Source organism: Notamacropus eugenii, chromosome 6 (genome assembly GCF_028372415.1).
Source record: "Notamacropus eugenii isolate mMacEug1 chromosome 6, mMacEug1.pri_v2, whole genome shotgun sequence".
NCBI lineage: Eukaryota > Metazoa > Chordata > Mammalia > Diprotodontia > Macropodidae > Notamacropus > Notamacropus eugenii.
This window is the reverse complement of record NC_092877.1, coordinates 137,654,723-137,672,757: the sequence shown is the minus strand read 5'-3', so window position 1 is coordinate 137,672,757 and position 18,035 is coordinate 137,654,723. Positions and strand designations below refer to the sequence as shown.

At 41.0% G+C, this 18,035-nt stretch overlaps 1 protein-coding gene across 3 annotated transcripts in view; it reads left to right on the top strand.

The window, feature by feature from the left end:
• Positions 1-4,446: 4,446 nt before the first annotated feature.
• TBC1D9 (TBC1 domain family member 9) overlaps positions 4,447-18,035 on the top strand; it is a 123,582-nt gene continuing 109,993 nt past the window's right edge. For all 3 annotated transcript variants that reach the window (XR_011969699.1, XM_072621108.1, XM_072621107.1), the window contains exon 1: positions 4,447-4,580. Coding sequence is in view for 2 of the 3 variants with exons in the window: in XM_072621108.1 (XP_072477209.1) it covers positions 4,451-4,580 (130 nt within the window). In the remaining variant the exon portion in view is untranslated. The remainder of the gene's footprint in view (positions 4,581-18,035) is intronic.

The window sequence follows — 18,035 nt, the reverse complement described above, 5'->3', positions numbered from 1 at the left end:
GACACGATGAAGGAGTGGTCAGCTCCTAAAGGAACATACAATTTCTGTACTTTGGGCATAGGTATCATTCACTTCTGACAATCCTGGGATAGAGGGGCTCAGAGCTCGTAAGGGGTCTGTATGTCTACATCTGTAACAAGATAGCCTTGGGAGTTTATGTCTATAGTTTGACCTCTGGATTGTATGTGGTAACTGTGGGAATCAGTATATAATAGTTCTGCTGGAAATTCTGCAGGGTCAGCTTGTTCTTGTAACAGGGAGAGATAGTTTGCCTCACTGGGCCCACTCATGAGTTATTGCCAGAGAGAGGGTCTTTGGGCTGGGGAGAGACATGGTCCTAAGACTGGGGAGAGACATGGTTCTAAGACTGAGGTCCAAGCACAAGCACCCCGTTGGCCATGCCATATTGTAATAAGTTTGTATGCTATAGAATTAGCATCTTGTATAATGAGAAGCATTATATAATAAGGGGGGAATCTTGGATTTGTAAATGAATTGCCTCCACTACCTGAATATCCCTGATTTAGGAGATTAGGTCCTATGCTTAAAACACAAAACAGTAGGATTTGAATCCAAATCTTTCTAAATCCACACCCAATGCTGTTTCCACTACTCCTTGACCACTTATTAAGATGGTCAAAATCCAAATAATTTACCTTTGGGATGATTCATTTATGACTCTCATGCATAGCTATGATAGAGACAGGGGGTGAATCATATATGAGACATGCAATAAAATATCTTGCTGGATAACCTATCCCAAAGATGAGTTTTACTAGGTACATCACTCTTACAGACCTATCTCCTCCCAGATATTTTTTTCTCTTGAAAAGACCTGAAATAATCCTTGATTGACTTTAAAATAAGAGTGAATCTAAATCTAAAAATATTCACCTATTTCCCAGAGCCCTGAGCGGATTAATTAGTTGTCCTGAGTGCCTTTTTTCTGGGTTTAGATTGTAGATGAAGCTGCTTTTTAAAATGCAAAGCAATACTTCAGAAAGTGACCTGAAGCTAAATTGTGACAAGCACAAACCTATATAAAAATCTAATAATTTCCTCTAAATGTTCCCTTTCCTATTTGTACTGCCAGGTTATAGAAATAATTACCTTGTAACTGATTATAATAATTCATCAAAGAGGTAGAAGCTGAAGGGAATGGATTTAGAGTCTTCCTACCTCACCTGTTGACCTTGGCTAAATAACCTCTCTCAATCTATTTCCTCATCTTGAAAATGAGGGAGCTGAACTAGATAATCTCCAAAGCCATTTCCAAGTCTAATTTTATGATCTCCTAATTAAAATGACCTTTTAAAAATAGTAATATCTAGCATTTACATAGAAATTTAAAATGTGCAAGATGTTTTACAAGTTATCACAACTTAAATCCTATCATCCTCCTACAATCAATGAAAACCTAGAACTTATGCTAACAGCTCACAAGAATCAAGGCAAATGTTTTCACTTTAGGAAAATCACTTCAGTATTTAGATTTTCTTCCTTGTCTTGTTTTCAAAACAACCTTTCATAGCTTGCTCTGATTCAAAGATTTTTGTAAAGTATGTTGTACAAGTTAACCAGCACTTTGATAAATCCAATATTTTTCACCAGCTTCAAATTTCAGCAAGTTTTGGTATCTAGAAGCATTTTAGGACTAAATTAGGTATACTCTTGATGGGGTTCAGACTCTGGGAACCTCCCTGAACTCCCCTGGAATCTCCCCACTTAACCTGGCCTTTCATACTCAAATCTGTTGCCCTTGGCCTAGCCTGGCCTTCCATGGTCTGATATCTCTGGATGGCCCCACCTGCATCCCACTCAAGCCCTCCATTGTCTGATATCTCCTGATGGCCTCCAGTTGTTTCCAACCCTTGACCAGTCACCCCAGCCCCAAGGAGATCCTCCTTGGACTTCTCCTGGAGACCCTCCCTCGAAACCCCTTCTCCCATCACCCTAGACTGCCAGACCATCCCCAGATCCCTCCTACAGTCTTTTCTGCATTTTTAAGTTCCATCTTGCCTCCATAAAGGCACGCAGATTAAATCTAGCTCCGACTCAGTCTAGCTGAGATTTTATCCGGCCCACTTGTTAATACAAGTATTGCAAATGCTTAGGCTCCTTAAGAGTCAACCCAGAATGGCGAATCTTTAATAAATTTCTGTTTTTCTTTGGCTTTAAGAAGGCTTGTATCAAATTCATTCAAGCAGGACCTGGTCTGTCAGTATTCCGGGGTCCCCCAGGACCTCTCATACCTCAACATTCTGAACCAATAGAGCAAAAGCCTACAAACAATTTGCAGAAACTGTTAGCTGGACTAAAAAAATGTCTGTGATGCATTTTGAAATTTTTCAAAAGGTATGGAAATAATTTCTGTTAATATCATTGCTTATGAATCAGTCAACATTTATTAAACATCTACTCTGTTCCAGACACTTGGAAGATAGGATCTTAGAGCTAGGAGGGAAGTCATCAAGTCCCATGTCAAGCATTTTGCATATAAGGAAACTGAGGCTTAAGGAGTTTAAATGATTGCTCAAGGTCAAATAGCTATTAAGTCTCTGAGATAAGATTCAAACCCAGATCCTTCCGATTTCAAATTCAGGGTTTTATTGTCTATGTCATAGCGCCTGGGAAGGACAACACTGAGGTGGTTTCTCACCTCAAAGATATTACATTCTAATGAATGAGAGGGAGGCCTATAAGAGCAGAGATAATGCAAAATATTCACATATAATTAAATATAATATCTCTATATGTGATAAGGATGTAAGATAGTAAAACCCAATTGCCTGGATTTTTTAAAAAACAAAGATCTTGCATTCAGTTGGTAAAAATGATCCATCCATGATGTTGAGCAAAAAAAGTGATATAAGGAGATTTACAAAAGAACTCATCACTAGGACCTGATTACTTCCAGGGCATACTGGCTTTCAGAAATAGAGCACACAGCTGCTATTTCCTCCCCTGCTTCACACTAGAAAAGTATAAAAAGATGGACATTAAGGAAAAAGTCACCACACAAATGTGCTCTGTTCACAGGAAGCTAAATAGGGCTTTCCCCCATCTTTGTGTCCTCCAGTACTTTGCTTAGACAGGTAGCGGGCGTTTGCTGCATTGAATAAAAAGGGGGTTTGGGGAGGGCACTCAGAAGAGTTCTATTGCTTCAGGATCGCCCAGGACAAGCATCTAGAGGAAGTTTCCAGTGTGTTCTTAATTTATTGCCTTTTTAATGTAATTACGTCTGGATTTTGCGTCGTGTCCCTGAAAGACTGCAGTGCCCTATGTTCCAAGTGCAAGATGAAAGGCTGTAGCCAGGAATCGCTCATCTTTTGGGCCATTTCCAAATTCCCATGTTGCACTCCTAGACCAGCCAGGTCGAGGATAGAAGTGATGTAATGCTTTTAGCTTGAGCCACTTTAATGAGCCTGGAACGGGGAAGAGGAGGGGTTAATGGGAATGACAAGCAGAGCGCGTGACCGGCCCCTTGGGGTGCGGTAAACAACAACATTGACTTTGACGGGAGAAGGTTCCTCCTACCCAGCCGGGCGCGAACCCCTAGCTGGGGTGGGAACCTCGAAATGCATTTCCTGGGGAGAGGAGGCGGCGCTGTCTCCATAGGGGATACTCCTTAAAGGGCCGCGGGCGTGCTCGCAGCATCCCAGCTGCAGGAGGAGGATGGGCGTGGGGCGCCGGGCTCGCTCCGCCGGGGCCGGCAGGCAGCACCAGCCAGCGAACGGCAGGAGCGGCGCTCGGCCCCCGGGAACCGCGTGAAGGGGGCACGGGAGATGCTTCTCCCCGGACGGTGAGGTCACGGCCGGCTGCTCCGGAGGGGCTTTTCGTCGTTTATCCTGCACAATCCCGGAGCGTCTGGCTGGGGGTGCTGGCGCCCCGAGGCCCGGAGGAGCGCGCGCTGAGCCCCGGGGAGGAGAGCTGCCCATTGGAGACCTCGAACCCCCGACCGGTCCTCGGAGCGAAAATGCAGCCGCCAGTGTCGGGCTGCTGGCGCGCTGCCTGCCTTTGAGGGGCGAGAGGGGAGACGACAGCCTGGGGGACGCCTTCGCTCTGAACTGCCCCCGCCCCCTGGCCTGGGGACTAGCGCTGGAGAAACGGCCGCCTTTCCCACCACCGGGCTGCTACCGCCCTGCCTCCTTCAGCTGGAGATGCCCGCCACCCTGCTCGGCTGCGGATCCGGATCCTGATCCCGGCGCTGCGGCCGCGATCACTTCCTCCTCCCCATTCTCCTCCCCCTCCTGCTCCTCCTCCTTTTCTTCCTCCAGCTGTCGCTGCCGCTGCTTCTAGGCTGGAAGGGCTCTGAGAAGTATCCGCGGCCGTGTTGACTGCGGGGAGGTGGGCTTCGAGGGTCCCGGACGGGAGGAGTGTGCTTGTGTGTGTATGCTCTGAAGCGCAGCCCGCACCGTGCGCTCTTTGTGTGTCCGAGGGGCGCGGGAGCATGTGGCTGAACCCGGAGGAGGTGCTGCTGGCGAACGCCCTGTGGATTGCGGAGAGAGCCAACCCTTATTTCATCCTGCAGAGGAGAAAGGGCCATGGAGGTGATGGAGGCGGTGGCGGGGGACTGGCTGGTAAGGCAGGGACTAGATTGGCAGGGGGGGGCGGGGGATGAGGGGAGGGGGGGAAGTGAGGGAGAGAGGAGCCCAGGGAAGTGAGCAACCTGGGCTTCGGCATTGGGCTATCCTCTAAAGACGCCACTGACCCTCCCTGACTCACAGGTTGGCCAACCTTGGTGCATCGAGGGAGGGCACTGCAATCATAACATTCTCTTTTTTGAGCCTCTCGGGTTATTTTGTCCCGTGCACATCCCTAGATGGGGGGGATGTTGCCGAGGATGACAAGTGGTTTGGGGTAAGGCATTTGTCCTTATTCCTTGAATGCGGTGCTGCCAATGAGAAATCCAACCTCAGCTTGTATTTTGGGAGGAGGGATTGTCGTGGTTGGGGTTCACCCTCATTCTAGGTAATAGTAAGCAGCAGACATCCAAAGCTCTTTTGTTTCCAGGGGAAAGGAAGAGCTGTAAGGGGCTGGTGTGGTCATTTCGTACAGCAGCAACACAACACCGCAGGAATCTCTACAGGGGGAGAGGTGAAAAGGAGGGAAGAAATCATTAGTTTGTATTAAACCATGTTTCTTAATCAAACAAACAAAAAATCTCCGAGTTTAGTTACTGAAGGATGTAATTAGAATTTTATTAACTCCATTAGTTTTCCTGGCAAGCTACTGTAAGTAGTTGGAGACATCACTGAAATAATGTTATTGAATTAAGTATTAAAGTAGTCACTGAGAAACTAGCTCCTAATGATAGAAATGTTATTTATTGACTATCCATTGTGGACAGTAGGACAATCCTAGTTGCCTGGAAGCCATTTGGTACTCTCCTTATCCACTCCTCCACTGACATTTTGATTTTTTAAAAGGATGGAGTCAATAGTACAAATTCTGCTAGTTTAACTGGGTAAGAATACAGCAGAGTAATGAACTTTGGCCTTGTCCCAGTTCAAAATATTGGCAGCCCTCCAGTTTTCAATTTGAGCAACTTGATTGGACCATGACAGTTGAGAGTCCAGAAGGAACTTAGAAATGATCTAACTCTTTTTTTCTATAGATGACAAAACTGCCACCCAAAGTGGGGAAGTGATTTGCTCAAGGTCAACAAATAAGTAGCAGGGTGAGAATTTTGAGCCCCAAAGCCAGTATTTTACTATCCTCTTTTAAGATTTATTTTCAGGGTGTTCTATTATGATGATTGTACAGGTGATTTGATGGAGTATCTATTTGTTTTGTCTTACCCTGGTTCCTCAAGTCATCCAGGGATGGATCTGTGTAGTTTATGGTCATAGGTATATGGGTATCCAGAGGTTAACTGACTGGCCTGGGGTTTCATAGCTAGTATGTGTCAGAGGCAAAAACTGATGGTCTTCCTTTCACTGAGATCAACCTCATTTTGCCATCTTGTCTAATTGTAGGATATGAACACTTAAAAGAAAAAACTTAGTGCCAAATTCTCCTTACCATCCCTTCCCTCTCCATTGAGAAGGCAAGAAATATGATATACATTCTATTTATGAAGTCATGCAAAGCCCATTTCCTCATTGGTCACATACATGTATTTTTTTTTAAGGTCAAAAGGATCATACTCCTTTATAGACTCATAAGATCCCATGTTATCTGTATCTGTAGGTGTAGGAGAGATGACCTGTGCAAATCTTCATGTTTTTTGCACGTTTCCAACAAGGTATGGAGTAATAGGGAGTTTGCACCTCCCTGTGAATTCTTGCTAGCATCCTGGCACCATATAGTTTCACAGCCTGCTTCTTGGAGCATGCCTGACTCAATGCATTCATGTTGAACATGCATATCTAGTTCTGTGTGAATATTGAATTTCCTAGAGCCAAAGTCTGATAGGTACTAGAGGAACTGCTTTACAGCAGAGGGGAGCATTTTCTATCTGGAACTAATACTCCAATTAATATATGTTAGCTAGCAAAAGTCCTTAAATATAGTAAATATTGAATTCCTGGCTAGTTTATTCATTTAGAGAGACATGGGTACAGAACCCAATTATTTTCTACTTTTAATTTTTTATTACAGTCCTATTAGATTAATGATAATGATAAATTTGCTACATTATAGTTATAAAAACATTTCAGACAACCACTATTTACTATGTACCTACTATGTGCAAACACTGTGCTTAGTCACAGGGATAAAATCATGAAACAATCCCTAACCGAAAGGGGCTTGCATTCTGATGGAAAAGTTCATATAAAAATATACATAGCATCATGATATAGTTAATAAGTACACATGTAATCAGAGTAGTAAAATACAATGAATCAGTCAGTAAACACTTATTAAACACCTACTATGTGCCAGGAACTATAGTATGTGCTGGAGATACAAAAAGAGGCTAAAGACAGTCTCCTGTTCTCAAGGAGTTCGCAGTCTAAGGATACAAGATATTGTGGGAGGTCCAGCCCCATCCAAAAAGACTTCTTGTAGAAAATGGTGCCTGAGCTGTAACTGAAAGGAAAAAAGGGACCTGGGCTCAGGTTAAGGAGGAGGGCTTTCTAGCACTGCGGCATGGCCCGGCCAAACACAGAAAGACAGGGAGTCTGGCTAGGTAGAAGAACCAAGGAGAAGAGCACTTTGGCTAGATCTCATTTTATCTTCACAAATAACACTTTGACCTAAATAGTGCAAGTTTGATTTTCCTTACTTTAATGGAGAGCAAACCAAGACTGAGTGACTTCCCCAAGGTCACATAGTCAGCAAGTGATGTAGGCTAGTGCTCTTTCTAGGGTCTATGGGACCTTTCATTGTACCATAGGGCCTCTGGACTCTGCAGCAGCACTTTGTGGAGGTATTTCTCTCTACCCATTTTGGGTGACTTATTTTTTTTTCGTAGATGAATATCTGGAAAGTGGTTGCTTTTTTTTAAATTATGAAGAATTCACAGCAACTGCCATTCTTCTGCTTCTGCCATAGAAATTCAGTTCTGCCCTCTTTTCTGTCAAACTGCTTGCTCTCAGCAAGCAGACTGCTTGACTGCTGAGAGGTTTACAGCTATCGTGTGTTGCTGGATGCAAGCAGTATCATTCTGTATTTTTCTTTTTACCACTGTGTTTATATTGGATACTCAAGAACTCAGTTTTAAGGTATGATTTCAATTTACAGAATCAGTTTTAGAATTGATAATAAATAAACTGTCCTTATTTCATAGACAGATTTAAGTACCTTTTTACCTGAATATCTCCTGGCATTTCATACAGTACAACATCTGAATGAATGAGTGAATGAATGGAAAGGCATGTAAGTGTTTACTACATGCCAGATACTGTGCTGAGTGCCGAGGATACAGATAGAAAAATCTAAACAGACCCTGCTCTCAAGCTCACATTCTAACTGGGAGAGACAACAGAGATATAATCATTAATAATAATAGTAGTTAGCACTTACTTGGCTTCAGAGTTTGCACAATGTTTACAATTATTATTGCACTTTTATCTTCACAGTTTTATCCTGGGAAATAGGTGTTATTTTTTTCCCCTATTTTATAGAGGAGGAAACTGAGACAGAGAGAGATTTTAAGGTTAAAGTTCACATAGCTAATAAGCATCTGAGGCAGGATTTGAATTCCAGGCTTCTTGATTCCAGATCTGCCACTTGCAAGATTATAAGATTGTAAACCTGAGGTTAGAGACTGTCTTTTGTCTCTTTTTATCCCTAGAGCCTAGCACAGTGCCTGCCATATAGTAGGCACTTAATAAATGTTGATTGATTGACAACTGTTTAGAAAGTCCTAAAGGTTCAGCAGGATGGCAAATGACAAGAGTCAGAGATCCTTAGGTTGCAGCATTAGGGCAGATAACAAACAATGACAGGAGTCTGAAGGACAGAGATGGTAAGACCCAGAAGGCTTTATGAGAGAGTTGTAAAGGAAATGGTAATGCCTGATGGTCCTCCATCTCACTCAAAGGAATAGAGTTGGTGACTTCCATGTCATCAAAACCATCTGAGCCAGAGGAACCTGGATGGATTCTGGGCTTCAGTCTAGACCAGGAAGAGGGAAGGAAGGGTAAAAGTAAGGTGAGAAGGGGACCAAATATCTAGATTCAAGCCTATTTTGAGGATGTCCCACCTTCCACTGAAAACCATCAAGCATCAGTCGCATTTCTCTGAACATCAGAACTGATGTTTGATCAGAGTGCAACACAATTGCATGAAATACTGAACTGGGTAGATTTCAGGAAACTTAATAAATTTCCAGTGTGAAGCCCTTCTTTGTACCTGGTACAGTACAATGGTAGTAATAATAGTACAGTAGAACAGGTGTTGAATTCAGAGTCAGAAGAACTTAAGTTTAAGTTCTTTGTGACCTTGGTATGGAAGTGTCCTCATCTTTTACTAGGAGGCATTTGGATTAGATGACTTAAAAGCTCCTTCCAGCTCAAAATGTGTGGTCCTAAGAATGTAAGAACTGTCCCACTTAGAGGGAAATGAGATCTTGGGGAATTTGTTTTCTGCAATGAAGGGAAGGGTTTTCATGGATTAGGCGCTGACTTAGGGAACCTTCAGCCTGGAGGCCACGTGTGGCTTCCACACTCCTGGATCAGGGAATCTTTGCCTTTTGAAGAACCAAAATAAATCCATCTGAAATCCATAAAACCATTGATAGACTTCCCATTAATGTCATTTCCTTTTTAAATACTCCCTTTTCCCCAGCTCCATCTAGAAGAAAGAAATCCTACCGAGCTGTTGAACAGTTAGCAGGGCTGCTAATGTCACTCTTTCCTTTTCTGAGTGGATTTGTTTAGACCTTAAACATCAAGTGAGATTATGCTGGCAAAGTATTGAGCATTGTTTAGAAAGAAAGGCCAAGTTTGTTTCTACTTCCAAATAGCCCTAGTTGGAGAGTAGGAAGGGAGCTCCATATTTGGAGAGTGGATGATTGGATCATACATTTGGAATGGGGAGGCTACTTGCCCGTTGCTTTTATGTAATCAGAAAGTCCCTGGGCATGCTAGAAATAGAATTACAATGAGTTGGACCTACAGAGGGGTCCATTTGTCTTTTCATCACCAGGCATTTGACGTCTCTTGCCATGATGTCTTCTACTCCACAGTGTCTGATACCTGCTGATCTGTCAAGTGAGGGCATTCCTCTGGATCCGGGAGATCTTTCAACTTGTTTACTTTTTCCTTCATAACTTTAATTCAGTATAATTGGTTTTCATCATGATCCTGTTTTTTTTTTTTATTTTATGCATTTAAACACTTTTTTGAAAAGAGGTCCACGGGCTGTATTCATCTGTCCAAGGGGTCCACTACAGAACCCCTGGCTGAGATCTGTCAATCCCATGAGTTTACTCTTTCTTCATGGAACCCTAGAGAGGGATTGCATCATCTTCCAAGAGGCTTATCAATTTGGGCTTCTGTTTCTGTTTTCAGGATCATGCGCATGGCCTACAGCTGAGTCTAGTTATTGTTTCAGCTTCAGAAACCTTAATTTTTAATTTCTTTATCCATATGAAAACATCTTCCCATAGGAACAAGCTTATGCATGATCTTTCCAATGTTAACTTACACATAATAACATATTTCAAAGAATCCTGGGCATTGGAAAGATCCTCCAAGGGCTCACATCTGAACCAAAGTCTCTTCTTCAATAGCCCCAGAATTAGGGCAGCATCTCCAGTGAGGGGGATCTACCTCTTATGGCCCCATGTTCTTCCTTTGGAACAGCTATTTTTATTAGGAAATTGTTCTTCAGTTTATACAGTTCAAACTACTGAAAAAGTGACTTCTGAATTCCCATCATAATCTTTTAAAGACTTGAGGACAGCTGTATTCTACAATCCCTACTTCTTACTGCCCCCCAAAAAAAGTCCTATTTTGGCTAACCATCCACAGTTCAGTGATTCTCTACTTAATCCTCTGTCCTACTGAAATAATAATAACGATAAGTTAACACTTATTTACCTCTTTAAAGAGTGTGAAGTATTTCACAAGTGCTATTTGATCCTCACTATAACCCTAAAAGGTAGGTGCTATTAATATCCCCATTTTACAGATCAAGAAGTGGAGACTGACCAAGAGTTAAATCACTTACCCAAGGTCACACTTAAACCTAGGAAATTTTGGAGGCAGGATTCAAAATCTGGTCTTTCTGTCTCCCAAGTCTAGTACGCTATCCCTTGTGCTACCTAAAGTTGTTTGTAATAATAAATAACAGTAATAGTAAGCATTTAAATATCTCACTTGATTCTCATTACCACCTTATGAAGGAGGTGCTTTTATATCCCCATTTTACAAATGTGGAAGCTGAGGCTAAGGATAGTGAAGTGACTTGCCCAGGTCTAACTAAGGCACAATTTGGACTTGGTTCTTCCTGACTTCAGACCCAGTATTCCATTCCTTGGTACCACCTAGCCTGGAAGAGAGAGCTCAGGTCATGTACTGGAGCCCCTATTCAACATCTGCCTGCTCTTGGTCCTTAACCTGAGATCCAGTCAGAGTCTAACATCAGCAGTATTCGCCTGGGTTGTGGGTCCCGGGAGCACTGAAAGAAAAAGGAAGAGCAAGAGAATCACTCTCTTCCCTAATTTCTGGGTTCAGTTTGGAAATGAATGAGGATTTTGGAATCCTTCCTCTTCCTTTCCTTTACCCCTGTCCCAGCTCCTAACACCCCTTTTCCCCAAGTGTGCATGTCCTTAAGCTGCCCAATCCCCCACAATGTGGCATCTACCTGGGCTTGTTCTGCCCCACAAAGTGCTCTAGCTCCCACATTCCTATTAGAGCTAATGATGAGGCCATTGGGTGCACATGCTTGGAACTTTAGAGTCAGAAAAACCTAAATTCAAATCCAGATTTAGATGCTTGATTAGCTGTTTGACCCTCTCTTTTTCTTGGTTTCCTCATCTGTAAAGTGAACTCACTTTCAAGGATTGTTGTAAGGATGAAAGATTTTATGGTACTTAGCAGATGCTTAATAAATGTTTATTTTCTTTCTTCCCTTCACCCCCCCTTCTTCCAGTAAAGTTAATTTCATTAGGCTGCTAAAAGAGAGTCTTAGTAAATTTACCCTAGTCTGTGAATGACTGATACTTATTAACACTCCCAGAAGAATTTATGTTTTTAAACAATATGCTTGTTCCCCCAAGTGAGTGCCTAGCAGTAAACTCTAACAGAAGAAAGGGAGAAAATCTTCAATCAGTGCTGGAGAATATTTTACTCTACCAGCCCCTGTTTGTGAGGGAGTCTTTCCTGAGTCACTTCCTCCAGTCTGTTTTTGCTTTATATAACTTCTTTCCACATCTTCTGTACTTGTGGATTCTCTGAAATCTTGAAGTGTGGTGGCAAAGCAGGAGGAAGGCCTTCATTATTGTACACTTTTTGTTCCTCAGTGAGAATGCTGTAAGACCTTAGCCTGAAAGGGCCAGGGGCTCACACTGCATCCTAGGCCATTCAGTCATCCTGATGAATATCAGGCCACTGGCTCCAGATGGCTCAGGAGAAGAAAGTGAGGTTGGTGATCTTACACAGCCCTTCCTCACTCAGATCAAAGGCAACTGCAAGTCATGGCATCATCTTGATGTCATGGTCCTCTTCAAGAATGAAGGACAAACACAACCTGTAAGTGAGTAGCAGCCCTCCTTCTCGTCCTCTTTCTCCTTTTCCTTCTCCTCTCCTCTGCTGTTCTACCGAGGGGAAGGTACACTCTATGCCTAAAAGCTGCCTTTTTTCCTCAGGGTTTATTGGCTACATTTCTTGCTCAAAGATCAAGCCTTAAACCCAGTTCACTCTGGAACTCATAGACTGGACAAGTCCCCACCCACCTAGTACAGAGTAAATGTAATTACTAAGTAGTAATTGTTTTACCCAGGAACCCTGAGGGTCTTCCCCTCCCAGTTTGATTTTTTTTTTTTTATTAAAGGGGTCATCCCTTGAGTAACTACTTAAAGAATCTATTCATTGAATGGATGTATCTCAATCAAAATGAGAATGTGATAAGCCCTTAGCTTGAAAGGCCAGGGTCTCACTTTGCATCCTGGGCCATCTTCAGTTGTCCTGATGAATATCAGGCCACTGAACCCAGATGGCTAAGGGGAAGAAAGTGAGGTTGGTGATCTTATACAGCCCTCCCTCACTCAAATCAAAGTCACATTCAAATCATGTCATCATCTTGATGTCATGGTCCTCCTTGGAAATGGACAAACACAAAAACTGCAACAACTTGTTGTTAGTCAATTGTGTCCAGCTCTTCTTGACCCCATTTAGGGTTTTCTTAGCAGAGATCCTGGAGTGGTTTGCCATTTCCTTCACCAGCTCATTTTACAGATGAGGAAACTGAGGCATATTCGTTGTAGTGACATGCCCAAGGTCACACAGCTAGTAAATGTCTGAAGATGGATTTGAACTCAAGGAGATGAGTCTTCCTGACTCCAGGTCCACTCTATCCACTTCGACATTTAGCTGCCCCATTGATATATGTGGGTTGAATGAGAGTTGAAAGATCTTCGTTGAAATTCCAACTTTTCTGCTAAACTACCTTTTTAGTTTAGGGAATTCAAGCAGGTCATTTCCCTCTTCGGAACTTTTCAGATTCCACCTTTAAACCAAGTGATCACTGGGACCTTGACCACTTATCTCTCTATAGAGCAGATCTACCCACACCCCCAACCCCTTTTGTGTCCTCTAGTCCTCTGACTTTTGCTTTGTTTCCCACTACTGTTCCCCATCTGCTGTTATCAAATTTGCAAGGCCATGAATTGGATTGGTAGGTTTGGGGTTTTGATCTCTCTCGGCTCTTCTCCCATCTTAGCTGTAGCAATCAATTAATTAAAATACTCAGGCTAAAACTCTAGGCTTAAATGCAAGGGCCTGAATGTTTTCATGGAAAATCTGTTAACTCAAGGAAATTCAGAGCTGATTAAGTTGAGTAAGTTCTGTGGAAGGTGGGATAACTTATAAATCACCTCATCATTTCTCATTACCCTGAGGATTAGTATTACAGTAATGTGAAACTATACTCATTGGCAACTTTGGTTTAATCTGTTGACACTTTCAACCTCAGCCAACCTTTGGTTTACCTAACTTGTAAACTCCATTTTATCTTTACAGTCTGTCCGCCAGTCACCATTAAAAGAATAAACACTTTAGAAATCAAACAAGTATGTTTGAATTCTAGAAGATTCACATCTGTATCTAAGAGCCAGGTTCCTTTCCACACCTTCACATGGAAATAACTGATCAAGCAGAACTTAAACTTACTTTTAGTGTTTGAAATTAAACTTTAAACAGGAGGATTTGGGAATTGGGGGGGGGGGGCATTTTTTTTATTCTCCTAACTGGCTAAGGATATTCTATAATAATTAATATAGGCCATAATATAAATGATCTCCTGGTCCTGGATCAACAAAATGGCTATGCTTGGCCAGGCTCCCCATCTTAATTTTTGGTTGGAGAAAATAGGGGACCCACATGCATGTAATAGGGTTAGAAACTTTGGCTCTATGATCTCATTCCCATAAGTAGTCTATTCACTGATGCAACTTGCAGCCCATTTGGACCCTGCCTATCCTGGAGGGCTTCCATGCCCTTCCATAAACTATTTTAATTTGTGAAATATCTATGTACTACAAGCCATTTAAAGCAAATCATCTTTTTAATATACTTTCAAACCTATTTGTTTTCTAGAGTAGAGATTCTTAACCTTTTTTTGTGTCATGAACCCTTTTGGGAATCTGATAAAGCTTATGGATTTCTTGTGGTTTTTAATGCATAAAATAAAATACATAGGATTACAAAGGATGTCCATTATATTTAAATACAGGTATCAAATTATATTTTAAAAGACAATCTCATGGATTCCAGGTTGAGAAGCTTTGCACTAGATACATTTTAAAATTAATCATTAATATGATTATATCGATGAATGACTTTATTTTTGCTCATCTTAAACCTAGCAAAGAGTTTTAATCCCATAAAAATTATGTTGGTTTTGCAGTCTCTTTAATGATTTTAATTGTCACACATTTATATTTTTGTCTTGTTCTAGACATCTGCTTATTAATAATATCAGGAATTTGCCATCATTCTATCCTGAATATGAATACAGAAAAATCATAAAGCTTCCTATGCAGCATTTAAAACTTCAACATTTTGCTAACAGTTTACCTCTAAAGGAGTGTGGTCAAGTGGACAGAGAGATGATCTAGAAGACCTAGAATATCAAAGTTCAAGTCTTGCTTCTGAAACGTACTGACTGTGTAACCCTAGGCAAGTCACTTAACTTCTCTGTGCTCTAGGCAACTCTCTAAAACTGTTGTTGCAGAGAAGGTGTTGGGCTGCTTTGGTCAAGTGAATTTATTCACCTGAAACTTCTCTATGCCAATTAAATCACAGGTCTAGTAATTATAATCTTCCTTAGTTCACAGTTGTAATATAATTATTTGTAATTATTTTTAGAAATGATTGATAAATTTTTTTCTCATTCAGAGTTGATATGGCTTTCAAACCAACAGCCATAAGGCATAGTTTAACAATATTATTAACAATAACAAATTGATCATTCATATATAATATTTCAAAGGACTTTCTTTATGAAAACCCATGAAGGTAGGTCAGATAAGTATTATTAGATCCACTGTACAGATTTAGAAACAGGATAAGGGAGTCAGAGAGCTAGTAATTTTCATAGCTAGAAATACAACTATAGTCTCCTGACTCCCAATCCAGAGCTCATAAATTCATAGGATTTAGACCTGGTATAAAAAGTTATAAAAATTTTCAGGCAGGAACAGTTTCATTTTTGTCTTTGTGAGTCAAGTACCTCGAACAGAGCAGGTGTATAATCAACACTTCTTGAATTTAATGGAATCATCCAGTCCAACTCCTTCAGTTTATAAATAAGAAACTGGGGCCTATAGCAGCCAAGCAGCTGGCCCAAGAACCCACAGATAGACTCTTGGTTCCAAATCCAGCGAGGCAACACTTTGCCAGTACACTCTTTGGTCTGTAGTGGAGCTGACTTACCTTTGCCTTGAGATTCAAAATTAGAGTACGGAATGTGTTTATACTTGTTTAACTTGTTTTCTTTTAAATTGAGTATGTAATTGTTTTTTTTAGTTTAAAAAGTGAAGCATGTGTGTGTGTACATGCACATGAAATACACATATATGTAAAATACATATAAAAGTTAAAATATATATGTATACATACACACAGATATACATAAGTAAAAATGATTGTATGAGCTATCTGTTCTCACTAGCAGTCTCAGTTTTTCCTTTGTTCTAATGAAATTTGATCAATTCACAGAAAGGGAGTATCTGTCAAAGACAAATTTAGTGCTTGTAGGACAGCCCCCTTGAGGAAATACACCTTTTGAAAGGATCCTTTATATTTCTTTCCAAACATAACATTTGTGTTTGAGAGAATATCTGTTCTCATTTGAGGAAATTTACAACTGGCAGAAGTTTCTTAATTCTGAACAGTTCAATACTTTTTTCTTCCATTCTTTATCATATTTTCAGTGAAACAAAGGAAACATTTTTAAAAATAATTTTGAAATGGGATGGACCTGCAACACCATGTACATATACATATGTATGTATATATATGTCCCAAATTTAATCCTCCAGCTTTTTGGTGAGCACCACTGTGATAATAGCCACAGCACCAACATCTTGCATCTCCAGCTGTGTTGGGCAGAAGCAGGCAGGTTTCAGATTAAGAAGGCAGACCTATCTTCAGCGAGCAGACATCAGCTGTCCTATCCCACTCTCCAAAAAGACATTGTCCTTTGTATTAACTTTGGGAACAAATTGTCTCTCAATTAACATTGAAATTCTAGTGTAGTAGAAAGGACTTTCTAGGTAATTTCTCTTGAAAAAGCTTTTTTACAAACTAACATACATACAGCTTTTTATAAACTAATATTTTTTTTCAAATGTTTTATTGGTATCTTTTGTCTTTATCTTACCATTTTCTCTCATTTCCCCTACACAATGATACCCCCACCCCACCCCCCCAAAAAAAAGAAAATTAGATATAGGCTTCAGTTTCTTACCTATAAACTTAAGGAGTTGGACTGGATGACTCAATTAAATTCAAGAAGCGTTGATTACACACCTACTATATGTTCTATGCACTGGATATACAAAGACAAAAATATTCCTGCCCTCAGATGAGCTTGATACATCCCAGAAACAATCAATGTGATATTCTGTTTTAGTGCTCCCCTGCCCCTCTCCTGTGAGAAAAAATATGTCATGTCCCTGGGACCTTCTCCAAGACCTTTAGTGAGTTTTCTGTTCAACTTCCTTTTTGTGATCTTTTCATTGCATAGTTATAGATATTTACTGTATCCTTCCATTGATTCTTCTTGTTTTGTATCAATTTAATCAAATCTTTTTATGTTTCTCTGAATTCTTCATAATTCCTTACTGCATAATAATATTCTGTCATGCAGTCATACCCTAATCAAATCTCTCCGTTTCCCTACTGCCTATTAACATATCTTCCCCACCCTTAAAAAGCTCTCGCTTGATTCATTCATCCCTATTAGCTGTCATCACCAGATCTTGGTGGAAAAACTCCTTAGGAAGGGTGTCTACAGTAGCTACCAGGTCACCAGGCTGATTATTAATCATCCTTATAATCAGATGATATTTTACATATTAATAAAGCCTTCACAGTCTCTCATTTGATCTTTACAGTAATGTGAGAATGACAGATGGAACAATATCCAGACAGAACATTATCCCCTTTCATGGGAATGAAAGGGGAAAGGGATAAGCATTTGTTAAAGGCCTACTATATTCCAGGCACTGTGCTGACAACTTTATAAATATTATCTTATTTAATCCCCACAACAGCCATGGGAAGGAGATGCTGTTTTTATTTCCATTTTACAGTTGAGAAAACTGAACCAGACAGAGATGACTTAAAGTGACTTGTCCAGGGTCACACAGTTAGGAATTGTCTGAGACTGAATTAGAACCCAGGTCTTCCAGACACAGAGCTATATCCATTGTTGAGGAAATTGAAACTCAGAGATGTTCTATGAGTTGCCCAATGTCACATGAGAGAAAACTTTTAGATCTTAGCCCAGTGATCTTTTTATTATACCATGCTAATGATGATACATGTAATGGTCATTTAAAAAGGGAAGATCTTTCTCATTCATTAATAGACCATGCGACCTGCCTGGGTCACAGGTAAACCTGAGTTACATGAGTCTGAGTCACAGGGAGCCTGTGGTGGGAGGAGTTTGCTGAACAGGTGGAACAGGAAAAGACAGAGCTGCAGCAGAGCTGAGAGGAAGTTAATCTTGAGAGCAGTTAGAGCTAGGAAGGATGCAGGCTGATGACTAGTGTGAGTGAAAGAGCTTGTTTGTGATTTGTTGAATGGCTCTGGTCTGTGGGAAGCCTAGCACGGGGAAGGCTTAGGAACAGTGTTGTTCTCTGCATTGTTACTGTGTATAGATTTTTGTTACTATGATGGATTTGGCTTTCTGGT